Source organism: Mustela erminea, chromosome 12, assembly GCF_009829155.1.
Source record: "Mustela erminea isolate mMusErm1 chromosome 12, mMusErm1.Pri, whole genome shotgun sequence".
NCBI lineage: Eukaryota > Metazoa > Chordata > Mammalia > Carnivora > Mustelidae > Mustela > Mustela erminea.
The window spans coordinates 3,854,612-3,882,140 of NC_045625.1; the positions used below are offsets into that span (position 1 = coordinate 3,854,612).

General features: G+C 55.2%; 1 protein-coding gene across 1 annotated transcript in view; it reads right to left on the reverse strand.

The window, feature by feature from the left end:
- Nucleotides 1-27,529, reverse strand: part of CFAP77 (cilia and flagella associated protein 77) — a 124,572-nt gene that overhangs the window by 33,116 nt on the left and 63,927 nt on the right. Inside the window, exons 2-3 of the mRNA XM_032308112.1 lie at nucleotides 19,322-19,421; nucleotides 18,557-18,785 (exon numbers count right to left, since the gene is read on the reverse strand). Coding sequence (XP_032164003.1) covers nucleotides 18,557-18,785; nucleotides 19,322-19,421 — 329 coding nt within the window. The remainder of the gene's footprint in view (nucleotides 1-18,556; nucleotides 18,786-19,321; nucleotides 19,422-27,529) is intronic.

A 27,529-nucleotide genomic window follows, 5' to 3' on the forward strand; every position in this document is an offset into this window, starting at 1 on the left:
TATAAAAGCGATGGTCCCTGTGTTGTACCAACGCCGCGTGTTTAGTTTTGACGTTGCACATGGTTGTGCGAGATTTTATCACGGGAGGAGCTGCGTGAAGGGTACGGGATGTCTCCGTCCGTCTCTACCCCTTCCTGTGAGTCTAGGAATTATTTCGCAGTACAGTATTATTTTAAAATTCAATCAAGCATGTTAGAGGAAAGGCTGGAAGAGCTTCCTTCCTCCTTTATGGGAAATTATCATAAAAATTCCTGCCGTGCAGCGTGGTAGACAGAGACTATGGGGCCCCGGGATGTGGGGAGAGAGGAAGGGAGCCTTGTCTGGTAATTAAATTTTTCAAGTCTAGAGCTGCCAAAAAGCATGGAGCGGCCGTATGTGTAATGACCCAGAAAGGTCTCAGAGACCTCCGTCAAGTGTGAAAACACAAGTCCGGGGCGACAGAGCTGCATCCACGCAGATGTGGGTGACTGGAGAAAAGTCTAGAAGGAAGTCGGCCGATGACGGCTCCGGGGCTAAGGCAGGCACAGGTCTGCTTCCTGGTTATGCAATGAATAAAACAAAAAACAAGGACGGACGGACGGAAGGAGGGAGAGAGGGAATTCCAAGTCTGACAGGTTGTGTGTGCGGCTGGGACCGTAATGCGGGTGACGGATCCAAGGCCCCAGTCCCCGCCCCGAGAACATCAGACCGGAACTCACAGCAGCCCAGGGTGGCCAGGCCTTCGCGGCCGGGGAGGCACCCGGCAAGAGCCCACCCCTGGGGGGTTGCTGTAGGGAGTTTTATTAGCATTTCTCCAGGTTCTAGAACCTTCGAGGATGCACCCTTAGGAGACACTTCCTTGTTTTCTTCTGCAGTTGCTTCTTCTGCTACCTTAAATACATTCAGCTGTTTTTCTTTTGAAGTAAATGTGATTCTTTATAATAATAATTTAAAAAATAGGCATTTTTCTCCTGCCCCCAAATGAAAGATTTTTGCCACAGGCGGAGGAACCCCTGTGGTCACAATTACGGCTACCCTATCTGCAGCTTACCTTTGAGAAGCTGGAGGGGGGCACACAGAAGGTCTTAATTATTTATCCTCACTAAATGAGCTGGGAAACGTGGGAGTGGGGAAGCCAAAGCCCAGAGAGGTCAAATGGCTGGTCCAGGGTCACACAGCACATTCCACCAGCAAAGCCTGGACTCCTTCCTGCCCTCGGGCTACAGCCACGAGAATGCCCATCGATTTACAGGAGACTGGAGTCTGCCAGGTAGCCTCCTGCAGACAGAGGCCAGACCCCAGGGGCCTGGCTACTCTCAGACAGGACCCCCCCAACCCCCAAGGCGCTCTCTCCCCAGGCCCCAGAGCAGTGCCCAGCCTTGGTCCACGCAGGTGCAGGGGCTTTCTAAACAATGCACATCTGATCCTATCTCTCTCAACACCCACTGGTATCTTCTCTTGCCCTTGGGGCGTGGGGCACAATTTTCAAGGGCTCTGTGCTATCTCCAGGATCGCCTCCCGCCTCCTCCCAGACCAGCACACCCTAGGATCCCCTGTTTCATCCCCACCCCATCTCGCTGCACCGTCCCGTCTCTCCTGAGACCTCCCGTAGCTCTGCAGGAGACGTTGCTGTCCCTGCACTTTGCACCCGGAAAGGTCTTTTGGACATTTTTTACAGCAAGCCGTTCAGTGCCCACCTGTCCCAGAAGCTCTAAGCTCCATGGAACAGGGGTCAAGGCCGGACTGTCCTCTGTGCACCTCCTGGCCTGGACAGCCAGCCTGCACCCGGTAGACCGTCTTTGTGGCTCTGGGATCCCACTTCCTTTCCCTCTAAGAACCAACTCTTTTCCAAGGACAGTTTTCCTCCTCCACTGCAACGCCTAAGAGGGGTCTTTGGAAGAAGTTCACTATTCCTTGGGGAACCTAGAGACGGGGACAGGGTAGCCCTTCTGTCTGCAGAAAGGGTGCAGATACCGAAGGCAAGCCCCTGGGCCTTTAGGTCCCTCTCTCCCCTGGCACGGGGGAGCTCGGTAATTAGAGCCAGTATGTCGGAGTGGCTCCTGGATCCCAAAAGGGGCAGCGATGGCAGTCCGCCCAGAGCAGAGGGCCCGGCCAGGACAGGTGGCCCAAGGCAGCAGCCCCTCCCTGAGGATGTTTAGTCTAGGAGGCCTCTGGCTGGAGGGTGGGGGTCTCTGAGAGCCCACCCAGCCAGGGGAATCTGGGATTCTCAGGCTCATTCCCTATGAATCTTTAAAACTATTTGAAAGTGATTAGGGCTTGTAAAAGTGTGTGCTTCCATGTGATATCGGAGGGGTCCCCAGAGCACAGGGACTGGGATGTAGGTGTGGGGGCTGTTCGGAAGCTCTTCAAAGAGCAGAGAGGGGCAGAGGGCTGGCCAGGCACAAGCATCTGGGGAAGGGGTGTCAGGAAGGCAGGAGGCCTGGGACCAGGTCCACTCCGGAGCTGGGGAGCTTGGTCCTGGCGGGTGTCCTCTTGGAGGCAGGGAGAGGACTGTCTGTAAAGGGCTTCTGGGGACTTTGGGGTGTCATGGAAATGTGCTGTATTTTCATTGACTACTCTGGTATCTAAAGTTTTTTAAAGTTATCTTTACGCCCAATGTGGGGCTCGAATTCACAACCCTGAGATCAGGAGTTAGATGCTCCACCGGCTGAACCCACCAGGCACCCCCAGCTCCAAGTTGGATAAATTTGTCAAAACTCATCAAGTTATACATGAACCATTTCCGTGTCTAAAAAAATTATATCCCAATAAAGTTGTTTTAAGAGAAAAAAACAAGAAGACAGATTGTGGAGAAAATGGCCAAGGCAGGAGTTGTAAGAGAGAAAGGGGTTGGTGAGGGTGCTAGGGAGCTACAGATGGTTTCAGAGCAAAAGGAGAGAGGCTGATGCACGGCGATGGCCACGCTTCCCAACGGTTGCTTTGGTGGTGGAGTGAATTAGACCAGGAGGGGGGCGGCGGCATAGGATTTGAGGACCCAGGCCATTCCAGGGGAGGAAGGGCTACCCTTCCTCTGAATGAGGTCAGCCCTGTGTCCACGAACTCATCCGTCCCCTCACCCGTCCGACCCGCCAGGAGCGTGAACAGGCTCCCGCTAACGGGAACAAGCTGTCTACAGTCTGTAGCAACAATAACCATGATCGTCACAGCACACACATCCTGCCTGCTTCCTCAATCCTGAGGACCATGGCCCTGGAGACGGGTTTTTTTTTTTTTTTTAATTTAATTATTTATGTATCTATTTGAGAGAGAGAGCGATAGCAGGGGGAAGATGAACAGAGGAAGAGGGACAGCAGACCCCACGCTGAGCGCGGAGCCTGATGCAGGGCTCTGTCTCACAACATTAATATTCTCATTAAGACGGGAAATCCGAGGCCCAGAGAAGGTCACGGTCTTGCCCAAGACCACACAGCCAGGGAGCGTGGCGTTTGTGTGGGGAGCTTGTGGACGGATCTGCCTGCAGCCCTCTGCCCCCCAGGCAGGGAGTCTCCTACAGCAGGCTTGGGTGGAGGAATGTTCTCTCTGAGCCTTTTGATGGCGGGTGAGCAGAGGGTGGAGGTTGGGGTGGGGGAGTGAAGCGAGGGACTCCTTACAGAGCGGTGGGCATGAGCAAAGACGGGGGATCCGATCAGGCTGGCCCCGTGCCTCCCAGCCCTGCACTGGCCTGATGAGCATGGGAGCCCAACAGCAGGTGGGAAATACCTCCCGTTTTAATGAGCACTTACTATATCCAGCCTGCCATCGAGCACTCCAGCTGCAGTCCCACCGATTCCTCACGACTCCGACAGTGAGGGAGAACATTCCTGCTTTCACGGAGGGAAACTGAGGCTCAGATAAATCAAGCAACTTGCCCAGGGTTTGCTCACGGACATGGAGCAGGTAGGGCCAGAACAGGGGGACCCCACTCAGGATCCCCACCCAGGTTCCCCTGACTCGGAAGAGCTAGCCGCTTCACGGTTGGGCTGCGTGTCCAGCAACCCCAAAGAGGGTCTGAGCCATCCAGTGGTCGCTGCCCAGTGGCCTGTCCTGGTGGCCTCGCCGCTGGTCCTGCTCTGTGCCTGGGTGGTAAAGCTGTGTTTTCCGTCCAGGGAAGGACTCTTCCTCTACAGAGAGAAGGCCAGTGGGTCCTGAACCTGGGCGGTCACATCCCGGGGGCCTCGGGCCCTGGCCCGCAGTTGCGAGGATTTCTGCGCGCCCGTCCCACCGTGTCTGAGCAGTGCCCGTCGGTGACCAACTGTCTGCCCATAACCCGGCAGGAACCTCTCGGAGAAGTTCCTCACCACCCTGACGTTTTCGCTCACAACAAAACCATGTCAAAACTAAGTCTAATAAAGCGGAAAATGGGGAATAAAATGAAATGAAATCAGCTCTACTTGGGGTAGGCCGGCAAGAAACTTCAAATTAGTTCAATCCGACCCATCTTCGCTGCTTCGCGATTGATACCCCAGACCAGGGGTTGATCTCGGATGAAGGCGCCAGGGACGAGGTAGGGAAATGGAAATTATCATTTGCAAACATTAGGCTGACACTTTGTGCGTGCAGGGGAGGAGGGCTGACAGCTCTGATTTGCCGGCTCGGCTCCTCTCTGCCAAAGAGCGCTCTGTGGATTAGGGGGGCCCCTTTCATGGCAACCCATCTTCATCTTCGCTGCTCATTAAAACTTTGTGGAGCTGGAGAAGTTGGCGGAGGAGAGGAAACTGCAGGAACCTTCTGAGGGACTTCAGGTACACATTTGTTGAAAGGTGTTTGAGAAGGGAGCCTTGGGTCTGACAAACCGGATTTTAGTACGGCTCTCCGTGCGCAGCGGGCTAAAATAATTGGTCATCAGTGACTACTAATTCGGTTTAGTAGCCAGAGGCAATTTTTTTCTTCCTGGAAAATCAATGACAGCACGGAGGTCTGTTCAACGTGATTCCGCTCAAAACTGGGCCTTATTTGGCGCTTGATGCTTCTTCAGTGGGGACAGCGATTTTGTTAAAATAAAATTAAAATCCATCTCTACTATGCCAGTGGTCCGCCGCTCCCAGGGGGCGGGCAAGGCGCCGGCACAGGCCCCCGCACGGCCCCGGAGGGCTGGAGGAGTAGACAGTGGCCTCCGGGATGGGCTGCGGCCAAGGACCACGGACGGTCTGGTTTTGGGGGAGGCAGGGGGTTGGAGGGCCGGGCTTCTGTCACAGGCTGGAAATCAAAACCGAGCCCACGAGGGACAGCCCACAGTGGCACCGTGTAAGGAGCCCCAGCTCCTGGTGCACCCCCCAGAGCTGTCCCTCTCTGCCCCGTGGGGCCTGCGTGCTCAGACAGCCCGGAGTAGTGTGCTTCCCTTCGCCTCCACGCCCGAGGCTTCCTGAACGGGCCCCTGTGTCTGACAGCCCAGGGACATCAGGGACCGTCCGCGGAGCCCTCGGCTCCTGCCTGCAGCTGCACCGCTGTTTCTCCCGGGAGGTGCTCCTGGCTGACTTTGCCTCCACCCTGCCAAAGCCACAGCTAAATCCGTTTTTTATTTTGTGCTTTGTTTTTTTTAATTAACATTTTTATCGAGATCATTGTAGATTTCACAAGCAATTGTAAGAAACGAAACAGAGGGGTTCAGTGCACGCATCTCATTCGGCTCCCCCCAGACTTCCTCGTGGTCGCGTGTGTGTCTATTTCTCCGCAACGTCATCACACGCAGGGCTTCACGCGCCTGCGGCACGGTCAGGATGCACAACACTGCCTCACCTCAGGCCCCTCCCTCCCACGCCGCACCCACATGCCCAGGACGGTTCCAGGTCACCCTCACAAGAGCCCCACGAGGGAGAGGACCTGGGACCGCCATCAGCCCCTGTTTCACTGACGAAGACACAGGTTGATGAGGAACTAGCGTGAATGATGCCAGACGATCTGTACAGCTCAAGTAGAGGAAGTCGGCTGCTCGGGACCTGGATTTGAGGGTCCTGCCCCAGCGTGGTTGCAAATAGCAGACTCCGGGACTGCAAATAGCAGTCTCCAGTGTTCAAAAACTCTCTGCTACCAATGTATACATTTTTAAAATCAGAATTCACGTAAAAACCCAAGTGTCTGGCTTTCCTTAGTGAGGCATTAGATTGTCGGTTAGGGCAGCACTGGGCCCCCATTCCCATGGGTCCATGCTGGAGCTGCTGCCCTTGGACCAGGCATGTGCTCCACTGAGACACAGACCCCACCACTCCCTACTGCCTCACACAGCGTCAGCTTCTCTCTCCTCCCCGCCGGGCCTCTACAGGCCTGGGAAACTCTGCCCCCTCTCCAAGAGGCTCTGTGCCTTGCATCACAAGGCTATGTGGCGACAGTCCTTGGTATCTCTCTTCTCAAGAACTCCAAGGACTCTTTACTGATGAACTCACACCATTTCTTCGGACCCAGGAGGACGTAGTCTTGCCCCCACCTACAGACAAAGAAATGGAGGCCCGCGGAGCTCAGAGCCCCTCGCGTGGGAGCCAGAGAGTGCCGTGCGGAGTCTGGGGTCTGCTCAGTTCTCCATCCTCTCTCCGCCTCCGTCTCCGCTCCCTTGGGAAGAGGCGGGAGGAGAGAGGAAACGCGCTCAGCGGAGGGAGGGTTTGGACAGGCCCGGAGGGAAAAGCAGGGCCAACCTGCCCACTGGCCCAGGAGGCCTGACGCCTAGGCTCTAGGACACTGTTAGGGACCCGTGGAAATGGTTTGATTTCTTTTAAAATCAGCACAGCCATTAAATCTTTTAGATTATTATAATGCTTTTTCTGTGCGGAGGAGAGGGCTCACGACAGCAAGCGCGCTCGAGGGCTGGCGGAAATCCCGCCACCGCCGGGCGCCTGGCGGGAAGACACAGGCCTGCGCCTGCCTCCGACCAGCGTTTCAATCCCGTGGGGGACCAGGGATCCTCAGTCTTGAGGACACAAAAGAATTATCCCACGTACAGCGGCCTGGGCCCCACCGTCGGACTTTCCGACTTGCCCAGGCCCCGGCGTGTCACCGAGGCTGCAGCCCCCCACCCCCAGGGGTGCCTGGCCCACGGGATTGCCGGCACCCTTTGGGGGTCCAGCTCTGAGCCTCTCCCTTGCAGAGGACCCTCCAAGCGGATCGCCAGCAGCGCCTCTGTGGGGCGGGTGGCCGGCCTGGCCCCAGGGGACCTGCCGCAGCTCCCACACCCCTCCTCACCCCCCCACCCCCCCCCCGCCTTGTTCCTGCTTGTCCCCCTTAGCCCGAGGGCCTGTCTTTTCTAACTAGCCTGGAGGAAGGGGCGGTAATTGAGGGGCTGCTCTCCCTGGCAGGACTCTTAGAGCTAATTAGAGAAGAGGACCTCTGGGCTTGTGGTTATTTTTTAATTGTTTGTGGATCCAACATAAAAGCTAATGACAGAGCAGGGAGACTTAGTTAGCCGCGCTTTCCTGACTTCTAAACTTGTCTAAGAGGTCATTTGCAATTTGTTAACATTTTTTCACAAGGGTGAAGTCAATTAGCAGTTTCCCCACACAGACGCCCAGAGGCGGGCCCAGGCTTTCTGGAAGCTTCTGTCTCAACCTTGAGGGTCTGTGCCTGAAACGGGAGCTCCCCCTGTGTCCTGCAGCGCTCCCCGCCCACCCCGCCCCGCTGCAGGCTCCGGTGGGGCTGGAGCCCCCCTGGGGGAGAGGCCCAGTGGAGCCAGCGCACATGACGGGGGACGGAGTCCTCGTGCACACGCAGACGTCTGCTGTGCAGGGGTCCTGGCGTCTGGGGACAGGGTGAGTAGCAGATGGGGCCTCCCTGCCCCGTGGGGTTGCAGAGAGGGCATCGGCTCCTGGCAGAAGCCGAGGAGGCCCCTTCAGCCCAGCAACTCCCCCCGTGGACTTGACCCTGAGGAACCTCGCCCACAGGAAATGAGGAGCCACCTGGACATCCCGCGATGGGAGACGAAAACACCCGCCCGGCCGGGCAGGGTGACCTTTGCAAATGTGTGGAGCGACAAAAGCCAGTTGCCACACAAAGGGATTTACGAGTTTCGAAGCCACATGAACACCTAAATACGCATTATTGATGGCCGCCTAGCGCCATAATGAAGATGGGCGAACCCAGAGGACAGGACGCATATTCCAACCTCAGGAGGGTCCCCCGGGGGCAGAGGGAAGGGCGTGGGGCCAGGAGGGGCTGAGAATGGGCTTCAAGCTGCATTTGGTCTATTTTATTTCTCTAATAAGGGCTCAGATGCAAATACAGCCTGGGGGTAAAATTTGTGAAACCCAAGTGTGGAGCCGTGGAGTTAGTTACGAAAGCTTCTGAGCTTCTCTGCGCTTTTGGAGAGTTTCCTAATAAATACGAAGAAAGGAGTGGCCAAATTTTGCTCCTCCGGAAAGCACGGATACCTGTCATCTTTCGGCTGATTAAAACTCTTGACTGATTGCGAACTTTCTTATTTTCCACAAACACGGGACGGGCAGCACGTGACAAGACAACAGGAACACGCGTGCCGAAGCAACAGTTCAGTTCCCGACAAAGAAGTTCCCCCCAAGCCCCACGGTGCCTCAAGTGCGCGGCTTTCTGACTTTGCGGGAAGATGCCCTGATGACCACAGTAGAGCGACCGGTGGGTGTCCCCCGCAGAGATACGTCCTCTTTCTACCCCAGAGCCCATGAGTGTGACCTGAAGTCAGAGAGGAGCTCTGGCTGACGTAACTAGCTTTGGGAGCTTGAGGTCAGATCACCCTGGATTATTGGGGTGAGCCCTGAATCCAGGGACCCGTGTCGTTGTTGGAGACAAAAGGGGAGAGACCCGAACACGCGGAGAGGAGGCGGTGTGAGCCGAGAGCTGAGGCTGGAGGACGCAGCCATGAGCCCAGGGACGCCCCGGCCACCAGAGGGCAGGAGGGATTCTTACCTAGAACCTTCGGCGGGAAGGGGGCCCCGTGACACTCTGAGTTTGGATTTCCGGCTCCACGTTAGGAGGGAATACACTTCTGTTGTGTGAAGCCACCAGGTTGGTGGTGATCTGTTCCAGAAGCCCCAGGAAGCTGATAATCAAAGCCCAGAGCCCAGCAGGTCCAAGCCCAGGGAAGTTGTTCCTCTCACGTGCTGGCTGTGTCCCAGCTGGGGAGCGATCACAAGCAAGCCAACCCTTCTCCTCTTCCAGTCAGGCAACCAGCACTCACTGAGCACCTACTATGTCCTGGGCCTGTGCTAGGCATTGGGGATACAGCAGTGAGCAAAACCAGGCGGGGCCCAGAGTCTCCCTGCGCCTTCCGCCACCCTCCCCTCCCACCGAAACAACGTGTGTCCTGTTTCATTTTGCGCCCCGTTTCCTCCTGGTATCCCGAACACCCGGCGTGACACCCAGCACAGGTGGGCCCTGAGTGAGCACACAGTACAGGACAGAAGCGACAGATAGGACCTCCAAGGTCAAATCCTACTCTCTGGCCACGCCATCACAGACAAGCATCTCTGGGCCTCAGTTTCCCCATCTGTAGAAAGAGTGTTGCTACTCGAGGGTCATTCTGAAGGTCAGGGGAAAGGCTGGGCATGGAGGGTCTGTCCCTGTGCCCGGCCCCAGAGGAGCTAGCAAGGTGGAAGCTAGTATTATTATTACTGGAACCTGCAGGGCAGCCGGTTTTCTGGAACAAAAGGCCACCTCCATCTGGCCTCCAAAGGGAAAGGGACGGCCTTGGCCCCTGAGCACATGCTCAGAGACACGCTGTAGGCTCTGAATTCTTTTGCGTGGGGGTCTCGCGCAGCAGCAGGCTGGGGTGCTGTGTTGGGCTCGAAACTGGTTCTCCCCGTGGGACCGGCTCCTCCGTGCCCCCATGTCAGAGGGGCCACCGTGTCACTGAGGGGCAGAGCCAGGCACAGCCCAGCGAACCCTCCAGCTGTGTCGAGGCTGGGGCTACGGAGGCCGAGGCGCCAGGCCCACTCCCACGCTTTGCCCACTGATGCGGGCAGGCGAGGCCCAGCTCTAGAAAAATCAAAAGTGGGAGAGCGGGAGCTGGGGAGGCCCCGAGGGGGAGCGGCCTGCGGCCTCGTTAGCGCTGACCCTGGCACGGAGCCGCTCCTGATGGATGGGGTTCGGGAGGGCCAGGCCCCGGGGGAGCACGGCCCTATCCATTATGGGCCCATCAGCGCCTCCCTGAGCCCTCCCTGCTCCGAATGCCGAGAGCCTCAGGCCGGGAATAAATCTCTGTCTGGGCCGCAGGAGAGCAGAGAGGGAAAAAAGGCAAAGCATGAAAAATGTCTCATTCCTGGCTCTGGCAACAAAGCCGCCTTGGAGGAAGGAGTGAGCAGAGTTTGGGGAGGGGCGAGAGGTAGGAGCAGACGCAGCCGGGCGGGGGTCCCAGAGAGGAAGCGGGGAGAGGGTGGGTCCCCTCACACCGCCCCCCAGCTACTCTCCCTGCCTGGGCCTCTTTTAACAAAAGGCCCCCGGGTCAGGTCCACGGAAGCAGGCTCCCCATGAGGACGGGCCCCTGTCGGACCCAGTTTGGGGTGTCCCAGGACCCGGCCTGGCAGTGATGCATAGGTCTGGGGTGTCAGCCAACACCTCCCTGAGCATGAGGGTCTAGAGTAAACCATCTGAACCCGAACACCCAGGCTTCCGCTATCACCTGTGAGCTCTTGCTACAGGGACATAACCTCTCCCTGCTTCAGTTTCCCTGTTTCCCTGCGGGTCAGTGGAGGTGGTGGGCCACCGTGAGGACATGCTGAGTCACTCTGTGGAAAGCCTGGTCCCCGGGGAGAGCTCGCAAGCAGCAGCACTGACCACTGTCCCTGCTGTTGCAAATGGCCTCCCTCGGCCGAGGACGCGCCTGGAGACAGACAGCCTTGCGGACGGGGTTCAGGATGTTGAAAGATGATTTCCTCATCCAGGCCCTGGCTCAGCCTCCTGGAAGCCTGCAGTCTGTGGGTATGGACAGCAGCTCAAATCCTGGCTCTGTCACCAACTGACCATGTGGCCTCAGGCAAGGGACTCTCTGGGCCTCAGTCTCCTCATCTATAAAATGGAGATGATAGTCCCTCCCTGTTGGAGGGGTTTAACGAGATGGTGCACCCGTCTGCTGTTTCTTGAGGGCTCTGCCACGTGAACCACAGTCCCGCTCTCCAAACACACACACCAGTCCTCGTTTTGTTCTCTCAAGGCTCTGAGAACAAAGCCCCTCCACTGTCCTCACTTATTGTCATGTTCCTGGTACACGGTGGTTTCTGTCCCTCATGCCAGCACCCCCATATGCTATCTCTGGACCCCTTCCTGTTTATGGGCCTTCCCTGAACGTATGATGCTTCACATTTTTTAAGTTGATGCTTCAAGTGTGACCTGAGCATCAGAATAGAGTGGGAAGGTCACCTCCCTTGTTCTGGACTTGCTACCTCTAGTAACGAGGCCAAGGGACACATTCACTGTTCAAGGCAGCCTTATTGATATTGATTCGTAACATCAAGCACAGGGGACAGAGCAGACTCTGGCTTTACCGCCTCCTCTGGCCTCAAACGGACTGTGTGTGTTTAGTTTCAAAGACTCCGTCTCAAAGCCTTCAAAGGTCCTGGACCATATTTCTCCTCAACAAATACTTATGGAGCTCCTATGTGTGCCAGGCTCTGACGAAGCAGCAGTGAACAAAACTGGCATTGTCCCTGGCCTCCAGACCAGAGTGTCCAGGAAAGCAGAGAGCTAGTAACTGTCAGCGGCGGGAGCAGGTGGGCCAGGTTTCTCGGGGGGGCGGGATGTGCGTCTCAGGTGCGGGGGACCTTGCGAGAGCCACACGCTCCCCCTGGTGGTCAGGCCGGGTTCATTCAGCCGGCTTCCCGGCCACCCATAAATCTGGAGTGGGTCTCCCCATTCAGAAACTGTCGTGGATCCCCGGGTCGGTCGTCTGGGAAGGGTCTTATTATTATTTTATAGGAGTTTGGGTGGGCGGCTTGGATTTTGGCCGTCAGCTCTGGGAGGAACAAAATAACCCAGCGTGATTGATGGGCCCATTGTAAATTTGTAAAATAAATCAGCTTGGCAGAAAGATTCAAAAAACCTGTCAGGCAGCAAACATTTTTTTAACCGCCTGTAAAATTTCTCCATCCTTCAGGTTTGTCACTGTCAGGCTGCTGATGCGTCTGATAGCTGGGCGGGCAGCCGCGCAGACAGACGGAGGACTGGTAGCACTTCCTGCCTTTCTTGTGCTTCTCATTTCTCCGTGGTCTGAATGCGTTCAGCACCGGGACGGGGGTTGGTGGGTCTAAGCCAGACTAATTGGTGGAGGAACCAAGTTTTCTGCCAGAGTTGCACATTGCTACCGGCTTCACATTCAGACTCCAAAGTGGCCCTTTATTTGTGGGTTCATTTGGTGAGTGTTTACTGAGGACCTCTTCAGCAAAGGCCCTGTGGTCAGCACCGGGGATGCTGAGGAGCACAGAGCAGGCAGTGCGGTGAAGGTTCTGGGTGCCCCATCGAGGAGTTTGTTTGTCAGGATGTGGGCAGCCCCTGAAGGGGGAGGGAAGGGGAGGGGCCCATCGGAAGGGTAGCTCATTGTGTTCAGAGTAAGTTTAAAGCTTTAAGAAAAATCCAGACAGGGTGGTCTTCCACTCTCTCTCTACATATACATATAGGTGACACGGATTCTGTCTCAGCCCCCCGCTAGAGCAGAGAAAGCGTAGGTGGCATCTCCACCCGTGTCTCATGTTCGTTAGGCAGGCAGGTCACCGTCACAGACACCATCCCTAGTGTTTAGACCAGACCAAATCCCGTCCCAGTGCAGAGGCAGGGGCAAATAACTTCACCTCTCTGACCCTCTGTCTCTTCTTCTATACGATGGGACGGGAGAGTCCCAGCCTGGCACTCACTGAGCTGTTCAGAGTTATTTAAGGAGAGGGTGCCTGGGAGGCGTTCAATTATAACAATAACATAGTTGGCATTGTGAGTTCAGAGCAGGGGCCTCCTACTGTTCATCCGGCCCATGCCAGACACAGACATGCGTGGCGGGGGGGGCGGGCGTGCTGTTTGCCATCCATGGAGGGATAGATCCTCCTGCTAGCTGTCCTTGCTTGCGTGTGGCACGAGGCTCCCCAGGCAGGAGAGTGGCCGAGCCCTGGGTGCCTAGAACCTGCCAGGAGCACCAGCTGGGCCACCGCTTGCTGCCCCTCCCCTCCCCGCATCCCTGACGCCCCACCGTCGACAATCCTGGACCAATTAGGAGCAGTAACAATTAAGATGTGCCAAGGGCATGTGAACATTTGCAAACACTTATTAAAATGCATCAATAATTAAGTGCTTCTTTAATAGTTACATTTCTGGCCTCCAGACATATCTGTCTGTGGACCTTGGGTCACAGCATGCTTGGAGATCTGTGTTACGGCCCTGCATGCGGGTAATGAGAATTTAAAATCCTTCCCTGACTTGAGGTCTGAGATTTGACGGTGAGACGGGAGAGCCATCGCGCTCGGGCTCTCTCCAGATGCCTGATCCGAGAGGTGTGGTCTTCAAAGCCGGCCAGCCAGACGGGGTGCAAAGCCTGCTCTGCCACCTTGTAGCCCGAAGCTGCACCCCCTTTCCTGGCCTGAGAAATGGATCATACGTCGAGGCCGGATACCTGCCTCGTAGGAATGGTATTAGTATTAGCGATTTCGTGCACAAAAGGGCTGCCTGCCGCGTAAACTCAGCTCAGGGCCGCGTCGGTTCGTGGTGCCGCCACCTCTATCAGAGGATGAAAGGAAGGAGCCGTTCCCCAAGGGATCGGCATGGCCAGTCTACACGGGGATGGGAGGGGCTGCAAACTCGGTGTCCACCAGGACCAGACAAATAGCAAAAAAGGGAGAAGCCAGGCCAAGTGCGGACGGATAGATGCAGGAGCACGCATGGGTTCTGTCCGAGCGGGGCCCTGCCTCCCAGCGCCAGCCCCCGGGGCCAGGCAGGGGTGCTGACCTCGGTCGCCCGGCTTCTGACTTTGTAGGAGAAGCGGGAAATCCAGGTTTGTATATGAAATCCCCTGACTTTTTCAAATGTGGCAACTCGTTCAAACTTTCTAAGTGCCGCAGGGGGAAACATGGCCGGGGGGCGACTTGGCCGTGGCCCCCGCTCTCGACCGCAAGTCCGCACGGGCTCTGCTTCCCGAACATTGCGTAGGGCCCCACTTTCTTTCAGCCACGGCAGCTCATGCACTGAAATGTACCTTTCCGATGTAGTGACAATCTGCGACAGATCGGTGTAGACTGGAAACCAAATCCGCTCACTGGAAAGGGACTGATTGAATAAGCCCAAACTGGGGTTTGGATCCCATATGGTACGGGGGGCTGAGAGGGCGGGCTGGTGGAGGCCTGTGCCGCCCCTCATACCCGCGATTTTGTCCATCGTAAGATACATAAAGGGCGAGAGGATTTGACGTCGGGGGCAGGAGGCAGAGCTGGGGTCGGACTTGTCTCCTGTGCGGCCCTTGGCGTGCTCGGCTGCGTGCCCAGCTTCGAGTGAGTTTTCCATGTATGTAGTCCGAGAGGGGACTTGATGATTTTTGCTAACATATCTGTACTTGTGAGTAAATGGCAGTCATTTGTTTCTTTGTCTATTTATTTATTGGACCAAATCGCCCGAACAACTCCTTGGGTAGTCGTGTGTAATCAGATTTGGTTTTTTAACATGCTTTTAAAGTAAAGAAATAAATACAATCGAGGCTTGTAAAAGGTGATCATTAGGAAATGGGCCTCGGCCCCATAACTTTAAAGTAATAGCCCCATTATGGAGAGGGGCGCTCATCTTTTAAATGCTTTTCGCACGTACGTGGCGAGGTGGAGGGGCTGTGCACGCAGGCCGGGCATCTTGGTAAAAGCTTTTCCGGCAACCACTTAACCTCCACTTACGAAGAAATAAAGCGGAATTGATGCTGATTTGGGCCTGCTTTGGGGGATATTTTTGCTCTGTAAAAGCCCTTTTGCTTGCAATTTGCTGAGCTGCCCTGTCACATGAGAAAAGGCTGCTGTTGATAAAGATAAAGCTTTATGGCCACGATATTTGCTGCTAACAGCAACCTAATGCAGCATTTTCATTTTTGTGCAATTAATGTTAACGTCTGCTACGAAAATTGTCATTAAATACCATTTTAAAATCCATTCAATTTGCATATGCAGAGACCATTTACCATCACGGAAGATCTGGCCGGTACTTCATCACGTCTTTCCCCTGGAATTGTCGCCACTCGGCTTTATAGCAATTTAAGATTTTATATTGAAAGCCAGATGATAATGGATGTCCTTTCGGAGCCCAGCTGACTTGAGCTTTTCCACTGTACATGGAATAACAGCCCCCCAGGATCAGAAACTGTGGGCGTCCGCACCGTCCCTCAGTCCCGGGGAGGCAAGGAGAGGAGCCACGAGCACTGCACGGGGAGTCTGCCCGCGGGGCTCCAGATCTGGCGCTTGTCCGGCCACAACACGCTTGGGAAAATCTCTTCGCTTCTCTGCACTTCTGCTTTCTGGTTTTATTTATTTTATTATTTTTTAAAGATTCCATTTATTTATCTCAGAGAGAGAGGGAGAGGGTGAGGAACAAAGGGAGGGGGACACGCAGACTCTCCGCCGATCAGGGAGCCTGATGCGGGGCTCGATCTCGATCACCATCTGCGCTGCAACCGAGCATCAGATGCCCAACGACTGAGCCACCCAGGTGTTCCTATTTATTTTACTTTTTTACCTTTTTTTAAAGTAAGCTGTATGGGCAACACGGGGCTTGAACGCGTGACCCCAAGACCAAGAGTCACATGCTCTACCGACTGAGCCAGCCGGGCGCCCCTGCTTTCTTTTTTAAAATAAGGGCTTTGAACTAGGTGATGGCTAATGTTCTGTGTCTTCTAAAATTTTTCCTCAAAGATTCATTCATTTCTTTCCGGAGAGAGAGAAAGGGAGTGGTGGGGAGGCGAACAAGGAGAGGGTTCCCCGATGGGGGACTCGATCTCAGGGCCCTGGGGTCACCACCTGAGCCGAAACCAAGAGTCAGACACAACCGACTGTACCACCAGGTGCCCCTATGTTTTTAAACATCAGCACATCAGGTTGAGAACCCATTTCGGGAAGGTTGGTTCGTGTCTCCGTGCCTTGGCTGGGCAAGCAACCACCCAGACCCCCTGCACAGGGTTTTAAAGACAAAGGAGACTGACAGAGAGACCAGACATAATCCCGGAACCCTGGGATGTCCGGTTAGTGCTGTGACAGCCCACTGACAGATGAGGAACCGGAAGCCTCGAGGGGAAACAGCTGGTGACCAGGCTGGGACTAGAACCCCAGGCTCACTCCTAGCCAGAGCTGCTCCCAGACACTTCAAAGGTGGGCAGAGGATGATGAGCAGACAATCAGTTAATCCAGTCCAGAAATGACTTTCCAGTGTGTCTTCAGGGTCACAGTCCCGGTTTGGAAGGCTGATGAGCAGAAATGCCTTTCAGGGGAGAGATGTCCGTGGGAGTTGGGAGAGCTTCCCGTAGAGAAGATGCTGGTCTGGACTCTGGGGCCAAGTGGGTTTTGCTCCGTAGGGTCGAGAGAAAAGTCAGGGAAAAGCACGAAAGCCTTGTGGCTCTCGCTGTGGAAAACGCTGGCAGTTCCTTGAAAAACTTAATCTAGAATCGCGTATGATCCAGCAATTCCACTCGTGAGCAGATGCCCTCGGAGAACTGAAAACAGGGACTCGAATGGACGTTTGCACACGATGTTCCCAGCAGCACGATTCACAAGAGCCCGAAGGTGGAAGTAACCCAGTGTCCACCGGCAGGTACACGGGTACACGGGGACACGGATACACGGGCACACGGGTACCCAGATACACAGGCACACGGACACACGGACACATGGACACATGGATACACGGGCACACGGACACATGGACACATGGACACATGGGGACACGGACACATGGACACACAGATACACGGGTACACGGATACATGGATACATGGGCACACGGACACACGGGTACATGGACACACGGACACGGATACATAGGTACACGGATACACAGATACACGGGTATACAGATACACGGACACACAGATACACGGATACACAGATACACAGGTACACGGACACACGGGTACACGGATACATGGGTACACGGATACACGGGTACACGGATACACGGATAAACAAAATGCGGTGTGTACATACACTGGGATATTTTTCTGCCTTCAAAAGGGAGGAAATTCGGGCACCTGCTTCGGACCTGGATGAACCTCGGAGCCATTACGGTGAATGAAATCAGCCAGACACAGAAGATCAAATATTGCATGATTCCATTTAGAGGATGCACCTGCCGTCTCAAAATCACAGAGATGGAAAGCAGCGCGCCGGCCACCGAGAGCTGAGGGGAGGGAGCAACAGAGAGATACTATCTCCCCGGGGCAGAGTTTCAGTCTGGGATGAAGAGAAAGTTCTGGAGACGATGGTCGCGGTGGTTCACAGCAATGGGAATGTACTTCATGCCACCGAACCGGACATGTAAAAGTAGCGCATCTTACCACAATAAAACACAATGAGAAGAACAATTAAAAATAAAGAAGGAACCACAAATAAATAAATAAATAAATAAAGCACGGGGCAGAGCCTGAAGAAGTGACATGTCTGGAAAGAGTGGCATGGGAGCGGGGAAGGGACTGGTCCACACAGACGGACCAAGATACTGGCTCCTCGGTTTCGGGCGTCTAGGTGGGGCTTGGGGCAGCTGGAGGTCCCAGGCCATTTTGGCAGCTGCGAGCACTTCTGTTTCTTTGTATGGTATGAGGCATACATGCCAGTAGTTTTTGTGAGGTTTGTACGGTGGCATCGTTTGGGTGAGGATGCATTGCTGTATCAACCGTCTGCTGCTGCGTTCCATTCTCCTCCTTGTGGGGTCAGAACCTTGATTTCTGCATGTCTTCCACCACCTGCCCCTGTCGATTTGCAGAGACTGATTCCAACCCCCCAGCCCCTCCCAGAAGGGGCAGGGGATCTGGCCTGGCCCATCAGGGTCACGGAAACTCCCGGACTCGGCAGCTGGTTGAGAGGCAGACATGAGACCCAAGACTGGCCAATCAGTGTACTTCGTCACCCCTTCTTGGTGTGGTTAGTTCCAGGAGAGGCAAAGCTCTGAAGGTGGGCCAAGGAGTCTTGATCTCAAGTCTCTGTTGAAGTTCCTGTGCCCTTCCCGCCAAGAATGGAACTGTTCCTGGTAATTTTGCTACATGAGGAGGGAGTGTGTCAGAGAATGAAGCCAGGACTGGGAAGCACAGGATGTTAAACTGGTAACATCTCTCCATTACCCAGATCCAGCTATGCCTGAAGCTCTCTACCCCAGAGTTTTTCAATCGTATAAGCCAGTAAATTCCACTAAAAAAAAAAATCAAGGCAGTTTGATTGGAGATTTGATGACACGCAACCACATTCTGCTTTTGTAGAATGTCTTGCCTTCCAGAGTTGGGACATGGGTTATGTGTCTGCTGCTGAACCCATCACTGGGACCGACGTTTGTGAGAAACACTGCTTGACCAGGCCTGGAACACTCACCCCTTCCTGGAGTCAAAGGTCAAGCCCCACATTGTTCCCTAATTCAGACACCTCTGAGCGCCCTCCCGCCCCATGGTGAAGCAAAGAACCTTGAGTGCCAGCCCCCTTACCGTGCCGGGGTCCCAAACGTCATATTTGGCGGGAGAGAGGGCAGTTCCTTCTTGACGTGCCGGTCTTCCTGGTCACTTATACGGATGTCGTTGAGCTGACGGTAGAGGAAATTCTCCCGAGCGGTGACCAGGCCGGCTTTCACTGCCCCCCGGTTCATGGCGATGTAGTTCCGGGTCAGCTCATGGGGGCAGGTGGGCTGCTGCTTAAACACATTCCAGTGTCCGATGGCTGGGGGCAGGGCGAGACAGCACCATGGAGCGGCGGTCAGTCTGGGAGGTGAAGCCACCGGGGACACCTGACTGAGAAGAAGCTGGAGCATGCGTCCCTTCCCGTCAACCCAGAGCCCGCTGCGGGACAGCCCTGCTTGGCCTGCTGGGAAGGAGGGGCCAGGATTCCCCGAGATCCCAGAGGGCACCTGAGCAACCTTTGAGTTGCTGGGTTTGTCCGGCCTTCACCTCCTCGGGGCCATCAGAGGGCTGGCGCTGAGCCCGTCTGTGCTCGAAGCTCACACCGTGCAGAGCACAGTCTGGCCCGGGATCTGTGTTCCACCCCGGCTGGGGCCTGGGCTACTTCCCTGCTACCTTCGACCAGGACGCTGCCTGGACACCCCCGTCTCGGCCAAGCCCCGACTGTGGTTTCCACCAGAATCGTGCCGTGGGACCAGCACGTGAGACCCCGTGACTCTTGGCTCTGTCCCCGGATCTCGGCCCCCTGCCTGGCTTGAGAGCTCAGGTCCCCTGGGGCTGCAGAGTCTGCTGGCTCACCTGCGGGGACGCCTCCATCCAGTCCCCGGGTGTAGAGTCCATAATTAAAATCAAGTCCCGGCAAACTGCAGCTTCTCTCTCGGGGCTTCCCGAGCTCAGCCTGTTGGGGAAAGACAGAGAGCAGAAGTGAGCAGCGGGACCCCCGACCGACCACACAGGACAAAGTCAGCAACAGGAGTCACTGGACGCTCGCGGGGGCCCAGGCCCTGTGGGCGACCTGGAGGGCCACGAGGGCGCGGCGGCAGAGCCCTCCCTGAGCGGGGCCCAGAGACTCGCGCTGGAGAAGCCTGCCGGGGTGCTCGTGCCGAGGGACGAGCGAGCAGTTCAATCAGGAGGGCCCTGAGGTCTTGACAGAGGAGGCGCGTTTGTCTGGCGGAGCAGGAGGGACAAGTCCCCGCCCCGAGCAGCTGCACTGGGCGACCCAGCCCAGATCTGCCTGGCTGGGACCGGCTGTCACTCGCCACGGGACGTGCCTGGGTCAGAGATCCGCGCACGGAGGCCCCGCGGGGGACGGAGCGGCACCTCCCCTACCTGACTCTTCATTCCTATCCAAGATGGCTTGTATCCCGGTCCCTGCCGCTCACGGGGACATCGATGCCTTCTCGAATCCTCACCGCCGTGGGGCTACGGGGACAAGGCCCACTATCACTTTCCCAGTGGCTTCCCAGTGGCTGGACAGCGTTCCTCACTCTCTGGGTCTCTCTGGCAGACTCCTCCTTGTCCCCCAGAAGGGGGTTGTAGGAACAAAACTGCCCTATCACCGACCGCACGACTCCCCTATTTTATAGACAGGGAAGCCGATGCCTAGAGAGACGGTCGTGATCCTGGCTCCCAAGGGATAGGATGGGTTTCACATGCCGGTGTGTTTGGCCCCCCGCCAGGGCTCTAAGTCATTAGAGTAGACGACACCGCCCCCTTCAGAGGAGTGAGCGGCTCCCGAGGCAGAGGTCCTACCCTGTATGGTACTTAGATCATCTCCTTCTCAGCTTTATCGAGCCCTGGCTGGATTCCCACCGAGTCCCAGACACAGTGTTTGGTCCTTCCTAGGCTTCTCGTGCTGGGTCCTCACAACCCCCCTGTGAGGTGGACCCCATCGCCACCCCATTTCTCAGATGAGGAAGCTGTGGCACAGACAAGTCAGGCAGTTTGCACAAAGCCACACAGCAGCAAGTGGCCGAGCCGGGATTTGAACCCAAGCCGTCTATCTCCAGCCCACGTTCAGATCCACTAGTTCAACAAAGACCCACGAGCCAGCATGCCTGGATTATAAATTCCCACGCAGCCAGAAGCATGACATGTGTCGTCTTCCCTCTGCTGGTGGCACATTGCAAGTGCTCAATAAATGCCTGAGATTAAAAACCTCTTTCTCTGGGAAGCCCTCCCAGGTTGCCTTCAGTCCAGACAACTTTCCCTGTCATATGGCATCATGAGCTCTACCTACAGGGCACTTTCAAAATCACACAGTAGTACCTCTGCGGCACAGATGGGCTTGGACAGTATGACGCTTACACTCGGAGAGAGCCGGTCACCGAGGATAACATATCGCTGGAGGTCACTGACGTGAAATGTCTCAGACAGCAAGTCCATGGAGACAGGAAGTAGATTCGTGGTGGCTTCCGGCTGGGAGGGAGATGGGAATGGGATGCCCGGGGTGCGGGGTGATGGCTGAGAGGGACCCTAAAACCCACGATGGTGATGGTTGCCCAAGTCTGGGAATATGCGAAAAGCCACGGGCTTGGGCACTTTGTTTGGGTGAATTGTGCCGCGTGTGAACTGTACATCAGTGAAGCCATTAGAAATGACAAAGCGGCGTAATTAAGTCATTAATTGCATAGCGATCAGCTTCATGTCTGTCTCCCCTGGTAAAATGTGTTCTCAGTCTTTATCTGTTTTAAGGTTAATGTTTTTAAGCTCTTTAAAGATAGATCTTTTTTTTTTTTTTAAGCAGTTTTATGTTCACAGCAAAACTGAGAAGAAAGTGTAGAGATTCTGCCCCTCCTCTCCCGACCCCTCCTCCCCTGACCCCTCCTCCCCCGAGTCTCACCCCTTTATCCTTGTGCGCAGCGTACAACAGACGCTGGTAAATAAGGGTGGAAGGAATGAACGAACGAAATGCCTCCTTGGAGACCCCATCCGTTCTCTTCTACACATTGCTCTGCCTCTTCTTTCCCATCTCAAAACCAGGCCCGTCCCCCTTTGAGAGGGACAGAGCTCGGGGTTCCAGGCGGCCGCACGGAGCCTCTGCTGTGTGGTTCGTGGTTTGCTTTGAATTCCTTCTGCAAGACTCACTCTGAGCTGCAGACAAAGATCTGGCTTCTCATTTGTTTATGAAAATGATCTGGCCTCTCCGGTGACTGCAGGGGAAGTTAATTAAAATGTGGCTTCTCCAGGAGAGCCCCCCACCTCAGGGCAGGTGCAGGTGGGCAGATTTCCAGCTGGCAAAGGAACGACAGACAGACTCAGGCGCTGGCTGTTACGCTGGTGCTCGGGGGGTGGGGCAGGGAAGCAGAGAAGCTGGCAGGTGCCTGTCTCTGCGCTTTTGACCAAGAGCTCCCCGGAAATCAACGACTGCCCACAGACTTTGAAGCCTTAGGCTGCAAGAAACATCCCAATGGGAGGTTTACCCATTCTTTCACTCCATAAATATTTATTTTGTGCCTACTGTGCACCAAGCCCTGTGTTGGGGGTTCTGAGGTGAACAAAGCAGACTCACAGTCTTTGCCCCTAGGAAATGTGTTGTTTTGCAAAACGGACAACTGAAAAGTAACACTAGTCAATTGTACCAAGCACAGGTTGCCTCTAGCTCTAAAAATCTAAGTCCATAGAGTGAGAGAAGATATTTACAATACATATATCTTGCAAAAGACTTATCCATCATATATAAAGAGCTGCTACAAATCAATAAGAAAAAAAAAGGCAGACAGTCCTACAGAAGGGTGAGCAAGAGACTTGAACAGGCACTTCATTAAGAGGATGTCCAAGTGGCCAAGACCCATATATCAAGTTGTGTAACGTCTGAGAAATGCAAAGTAAAAACTCAATGCTCTTGGTGAGAATGTGGAGCAACCAGAATATAGACGCAGTCGGTGGGAAGTTAAAAACAGCCAGCGTGGAAAGCTGTATCTATTGAAAGCTGTATCTATTGAAGCTAAACATATGCCTACCTGGTAACCCAACCCAGTTCCCGCCTGGGCACCCAACAGAAACGAGTGCCCATGTCCAACAAAGACATGTCTAAGAACGCTCACAGCGCCTCCATTCCTAATAGCCAAGTACTGGAAACCATTCAAATGGCCACGATAGGTGGATAAAAAAAACTTGTGACATATTCATTCCTTCGAACACTCCCCAGCTGCCATGCTCAATCAGGGATAGTTTTGGCCTCCCAAAGGACACCTCTGGGATGTCAGAGACATTTTGAGTTGTCATAATTTGGGAAGGAGTTCTACCTTCCATGTGATGGCTGGAAGCCAGGGATACCACTGACCATCCTACAGGCACAATACAGTCCTCACCCTCAACATTGAAGAATTATCTGGCCCCAAATGCCAATAGTGCTGAGGCTAGGAAATCCCACACTACAGCAACAATGAAGACATAGTCACATACAACCACACGGCAGCTTTCACATGGAGCGCAGGATGAGAGAAGCCAGACACGCAAGGCACATGCACTCAGGTGCCCTTGGGGCTGGGTGGCGGCTAAGAGCAGCACAAGGGGGCTTCGGGGGTGCTGGTCCCGCTGCTTCCTGGCCTGATGTGGGTCCTGCCTGCTGGCCTCCTTCAGAACCCATTCGTCTGGCCACAGATCGAAAGAGCGCTGTGTTCTCGAGTGACGCAGAGCCCCCCCTTCACGCCAGCGTCATGGAGGCCCCGGCACGAGAGAAACAGCAGTAGCCACGCAAAAGCCATTTGTTAGGTCCCGGAGGGCTCTCTGCTATGTGCTTCTGTGACGTTGGGTTCACATTCAGAATTCCCCGAGTGTTGGTTTTGTCGTTTGCTCTAACTTTTCCAGACTGGAGTACCCGCCAAAGGGAATGGGTAGAGCTCCCCGAGAGTTCAGCAGGGAAGGGGGTTCAGCCTTACAGCCCTGCAGCTGGCCTTGCTTCCCCCCAGCATCCAAGAGGGCCACCTGTAAGACACCAAAGGGTCCCAGGGCCGATGTCCGGAACACCATGGAGCTGTGCGCAGAGCATCTGTCCAGGCTAGTAGGGCAGGCGTGCTCCCTGACCTTTTCCTGGGTTTCCCCCCACCCCCCAAAACTCCCATGCTTGAAATCGGCCCTTGGCAGCTCGGTCCTTTAGGTCTAGAGGTCAAGTGCCTTGGGGCCCCTGTGTCCACAAGTAGATGCCCAGAGGAGCAGCGGACTCACCCATGACCAGCCCAGGTGACTGATGAGATGAGCTCACCGGCCCGCCTTGTGCCAACGCCGCTGACCCCAGTGACCCCCGGAATCACGGTGACCACGCGCCAGGCTCCTTCACCTCCTTCCCCGCTAATGCTGAAAATCATCCCGCAAAGTTGTTCCTACTGTCCCGGCTGGGTGGAGAAACAGAGGCCCAGACAGCTTTAGGGCCTTGTTGGACGCAGAGCTCGTGAGCGGACAAGGCAGGATTCGAACCCACTTCTGACTCCACGCGGTCTTTGCTGGCTCTGAACTACCCACTTGGCAGGGGGCATGAACGGTTCCTCACCCTCCCACGAGCGCCAGGCGGGGCTCTGCAGGCAAGTTGCCCCGCACGCAGGGGGGCGTGGCTTTGACTTCCGGGCACCGCCCCTCCTCCCACACAGGCTAGCCTTATGCCCAGGAGGGCCCAGGTCAAGTCCCTGTCTTCAGGTATATTTTGGGGTTGTGGGAAGAGCTGCCACTTCAGAAAACCCAGGAGGCCTGATGTGACCTGCACGCACAATGGGAAGTCCTGACCGTGTCAGGAAAAAGTGGGCAGGGAAAGAAAGAAAGGCGCGGACCTTGGTTTAGCATTGTGGAGACAGCTGACCTGAAGAGGATTCCAATGGGTCAGCCAGGGAGGGGTGGGGAGCCAAGCGTTCTCTGAGGGGCCTCTTGGAAGCAGGAAGGAGCATTGAGCCAGAGGTGGAAGAGCCTGGCGCTGATCTGGGCCTCCTTCCCCCGCTTGAGCACAGAGGCCTTCTAGAAGCCTACAGACAGAGGCTGCCTGGCAGAGAGTGCTGCAGGTCTCTGGGCACCTCAGGGGAGCTGTGTGAAGCCAGCAGGTGCTCAGAGCTCCTGACCCTGAACTTCCAGATGCAGGCAAGTGAGTCGTGACAGACATCTGAGATCAGCTGCTATTGAAATGCAAGGTAATTGCTGATCCCCTGCTTTGCCATAGCAACCCTGCTCTGATATCCATGAAATCGATGAGCTTGGCCACACATCTCAGCTTTGATTAGCCACTCAGGTCCCCCAAGCTACCTGCCTCCCAGCTCAGAACAGGATGAGAGACATCCCAGAGGCAAGAGCTCTCAGACTGGAATGTGCAAAGGTCCTGGGGCAGATGGCATGGCTGGGCTGTTGGGCCATGTGAAGGCTGTAAGCACCTTCCCCACACCGGGATCCCTCGGAACCACCACACTCTCTTTGCTGCAGAAGTAAAGAAAGGGACGAGGAAGACAATTCACACTTACTGAGCACCTCCTTCCTGCCAAGAGCTCATGTTATGTGCTCTCGTTTAGGAAACCTTTTTACTGAGCACTCACCGTCCTGAGAGCTTCTCCTGCTTCTCCCTGAACCCTGCCAATCCCACTTCACAGATGGGAAAACCGCAGGTTCATACCTGCCCAAGGCCACCCTGGTATTAAATGCAGCAGCCGAGGTAACACTCAGCTCTCTCAGATGTGCCGACCCCACAGCCGGCCTCCCAGCAGCTCTTTGAGGGAGGTCACGTCATCACCAGTGGACAGGTGGGGAAGTTGAGGCTCAGGAAGAGAAGGGACCGGTGAACCCCTTTCTGCCTGCAGCTATACACCCCCCGGGCATTTCCTGTGTCTGAGGGCAGAATTCTAAGGCAGCTCCTGCAAAATCCCCAAGGTCCTTTAACAGGCACCCTCAGCTTCGCACTGCAGGGACGCGTGAACCACGGGACGCTACCGAAATACAGCCCAGGAGCCGGGCTCCCTCGCGGCCGTCGAGGTGCTCGAGTCAAGAGGCACTCGGAGGCGGGAGCAGGATCCGGGCTCTGCATCAGACCACCCCGCCCTCCTCAGCAGCATTCAAACTGTGCCTTTTTCCGAGTTTGCTCTGTCACAAAGTGGCTTGGCTGGAATACAGCTCTGGGTGACAGCTGTCCCCATCAGCAGACAGCTTCATTAAACCTCATTAAGATGTCATCCCTTGCTACCTTAGTTCCCGTCTCTCAGCTCTAATTAAAACCAGCTCTCTCCCCGTCCCAGGGGTCCTGGGATTCTCTGGGCTCCTTCTGCACGACATACAGCTCCCTCCGACGCTTGCATGAAGGACCAGGCCCTGGACACCGGCCCCGGATCATGGGTCAGGACCAGGCCGGGCAGGCGGCACCCTCCCCTCCCAGCCCGAAGAAGCACCCTCGGTGCGCCAGTCCCTGGTAGGAGGACCACGGGGGCTTCCGGGGAAAGTCCAGGGGGTGGTCCCTTCAGGCTGTCACCTTGCTCCGAAGTCACCTGCGTGCCGGAAGGACAGCCCCTAGCCCTGGAGCCTTGCCAGAGCCAGTTCTCCGCAGAACAGCTTCACAAGTGAGCTGGCCTTGCACTTCTAGTCTAAGAATTTCCCACCTGATCTACTTTTGAAAATTCTTAACCAGCCCCTGTTTCCCAGCCAAGAGGGGAAGGCGGGGGAGATGAGTTGCCTTGATTTCTTGGCTGGCCAGAACTGGGTCTGACTCTGGACGAATGAACTCTGGGCATTTTCCAAGACGGGCTTTGGGTCTGGGAGCCCAGTGCCTGGGATCTAGCCCTCCTGCGGATACTCTGTCCCGCCAGAGAAATCCCCGTAGTGGAATCCCTCCCACTGGCCCCTGCCAGACAGAATGTAGTTCATTAACCCTCTAGCCCAGCATCTGAACGAAACGAGTGTTTGTCCGACGGCTGAAAAGCCTCCACTCACTTTCCTGCATGCTATTCAAGTGTAGTTACATGAAATCCCACAGTTATTGCCTGGTAGTTATTAAATAAATATCTGTCTGTCGCTATACCCGGGCGTGCACATGCACACCCCATACCATGGCACTCATGGAGGGATCGTTCATTATTATAAAACAACTTAAGATCCTCGAATGAAAAGCACAATATAAATGCAAATTGCGACCCTGATTAGCATAGAGGATATTTATTTATTTCCATAATGAGAACCTCAGATAAACAATCATGTGAAATAAGGTGCATTAGGCATCAAAGGACTCCGGCTCCGTCTTAGAAGCCAGATTCTTTGAACCATGTACATTGTGTGAGAGTGGCAGTTGAACACCGAATAATGATCCTAAAAAGACTCACATAGGAGGACCACATCCATATATGATCAAAGGCGTATAAAATAATGTCAAGTGAAAAAAAAAAAACCCAGCAGTATCCAGAATTTTACATATACTACCGTTACAACTGTATTTTTTAAAAAAGCTTCATTGAAAAAAATACTGGAAGGAAACACAACGGAACCGATTGCAGGAGGGTGTGTAGTTAGACATAGGGACCTTCCGAAGGGTGCCGAGCGTTCTCTTTTATTAATGAAAGAGTCAAAAGGTGGAGTTAAAGCACGCGTTTCTATTTCCTGTGCACCTGCCAAGGGCCACAGTTACGGGTTTGTCCCGCATTAGTACAATGGCAGGGGTTATAATGGGGACCGAGCTGGCTGCCCCGGGATGGGGGGTGCCGCGGGCTGAGCATAAGGATCCAGGGAGCCGGCTTGTTAATGTCACACGGAACTGAGCCCCAGCTCTGCCGCCTCCCGTGTGACCTTGGGCAAGTCACCGAGTGCTTCTGGCCACTGCTTCCTCACCTGTGATTCCTCCCCGGGGCGCACTGAGTGTGTGTGGCTTCTGCTGCTGCTGGAGTTAGAGTTGGGGTTACCCAGTGGGTCTCCAGCTCAGGCTGCGGGGAGTCCCCACCGCACCTGCTGGGCTACCCCTGCTCTCACGGCCGGCCGTCCCGGGCTGCCTGTGCTTTGCCGCCCCTGGCCTGGCTCCTGCATCTCCCTGGGGCGGCCCGGGCTCCCTTCTCCCTC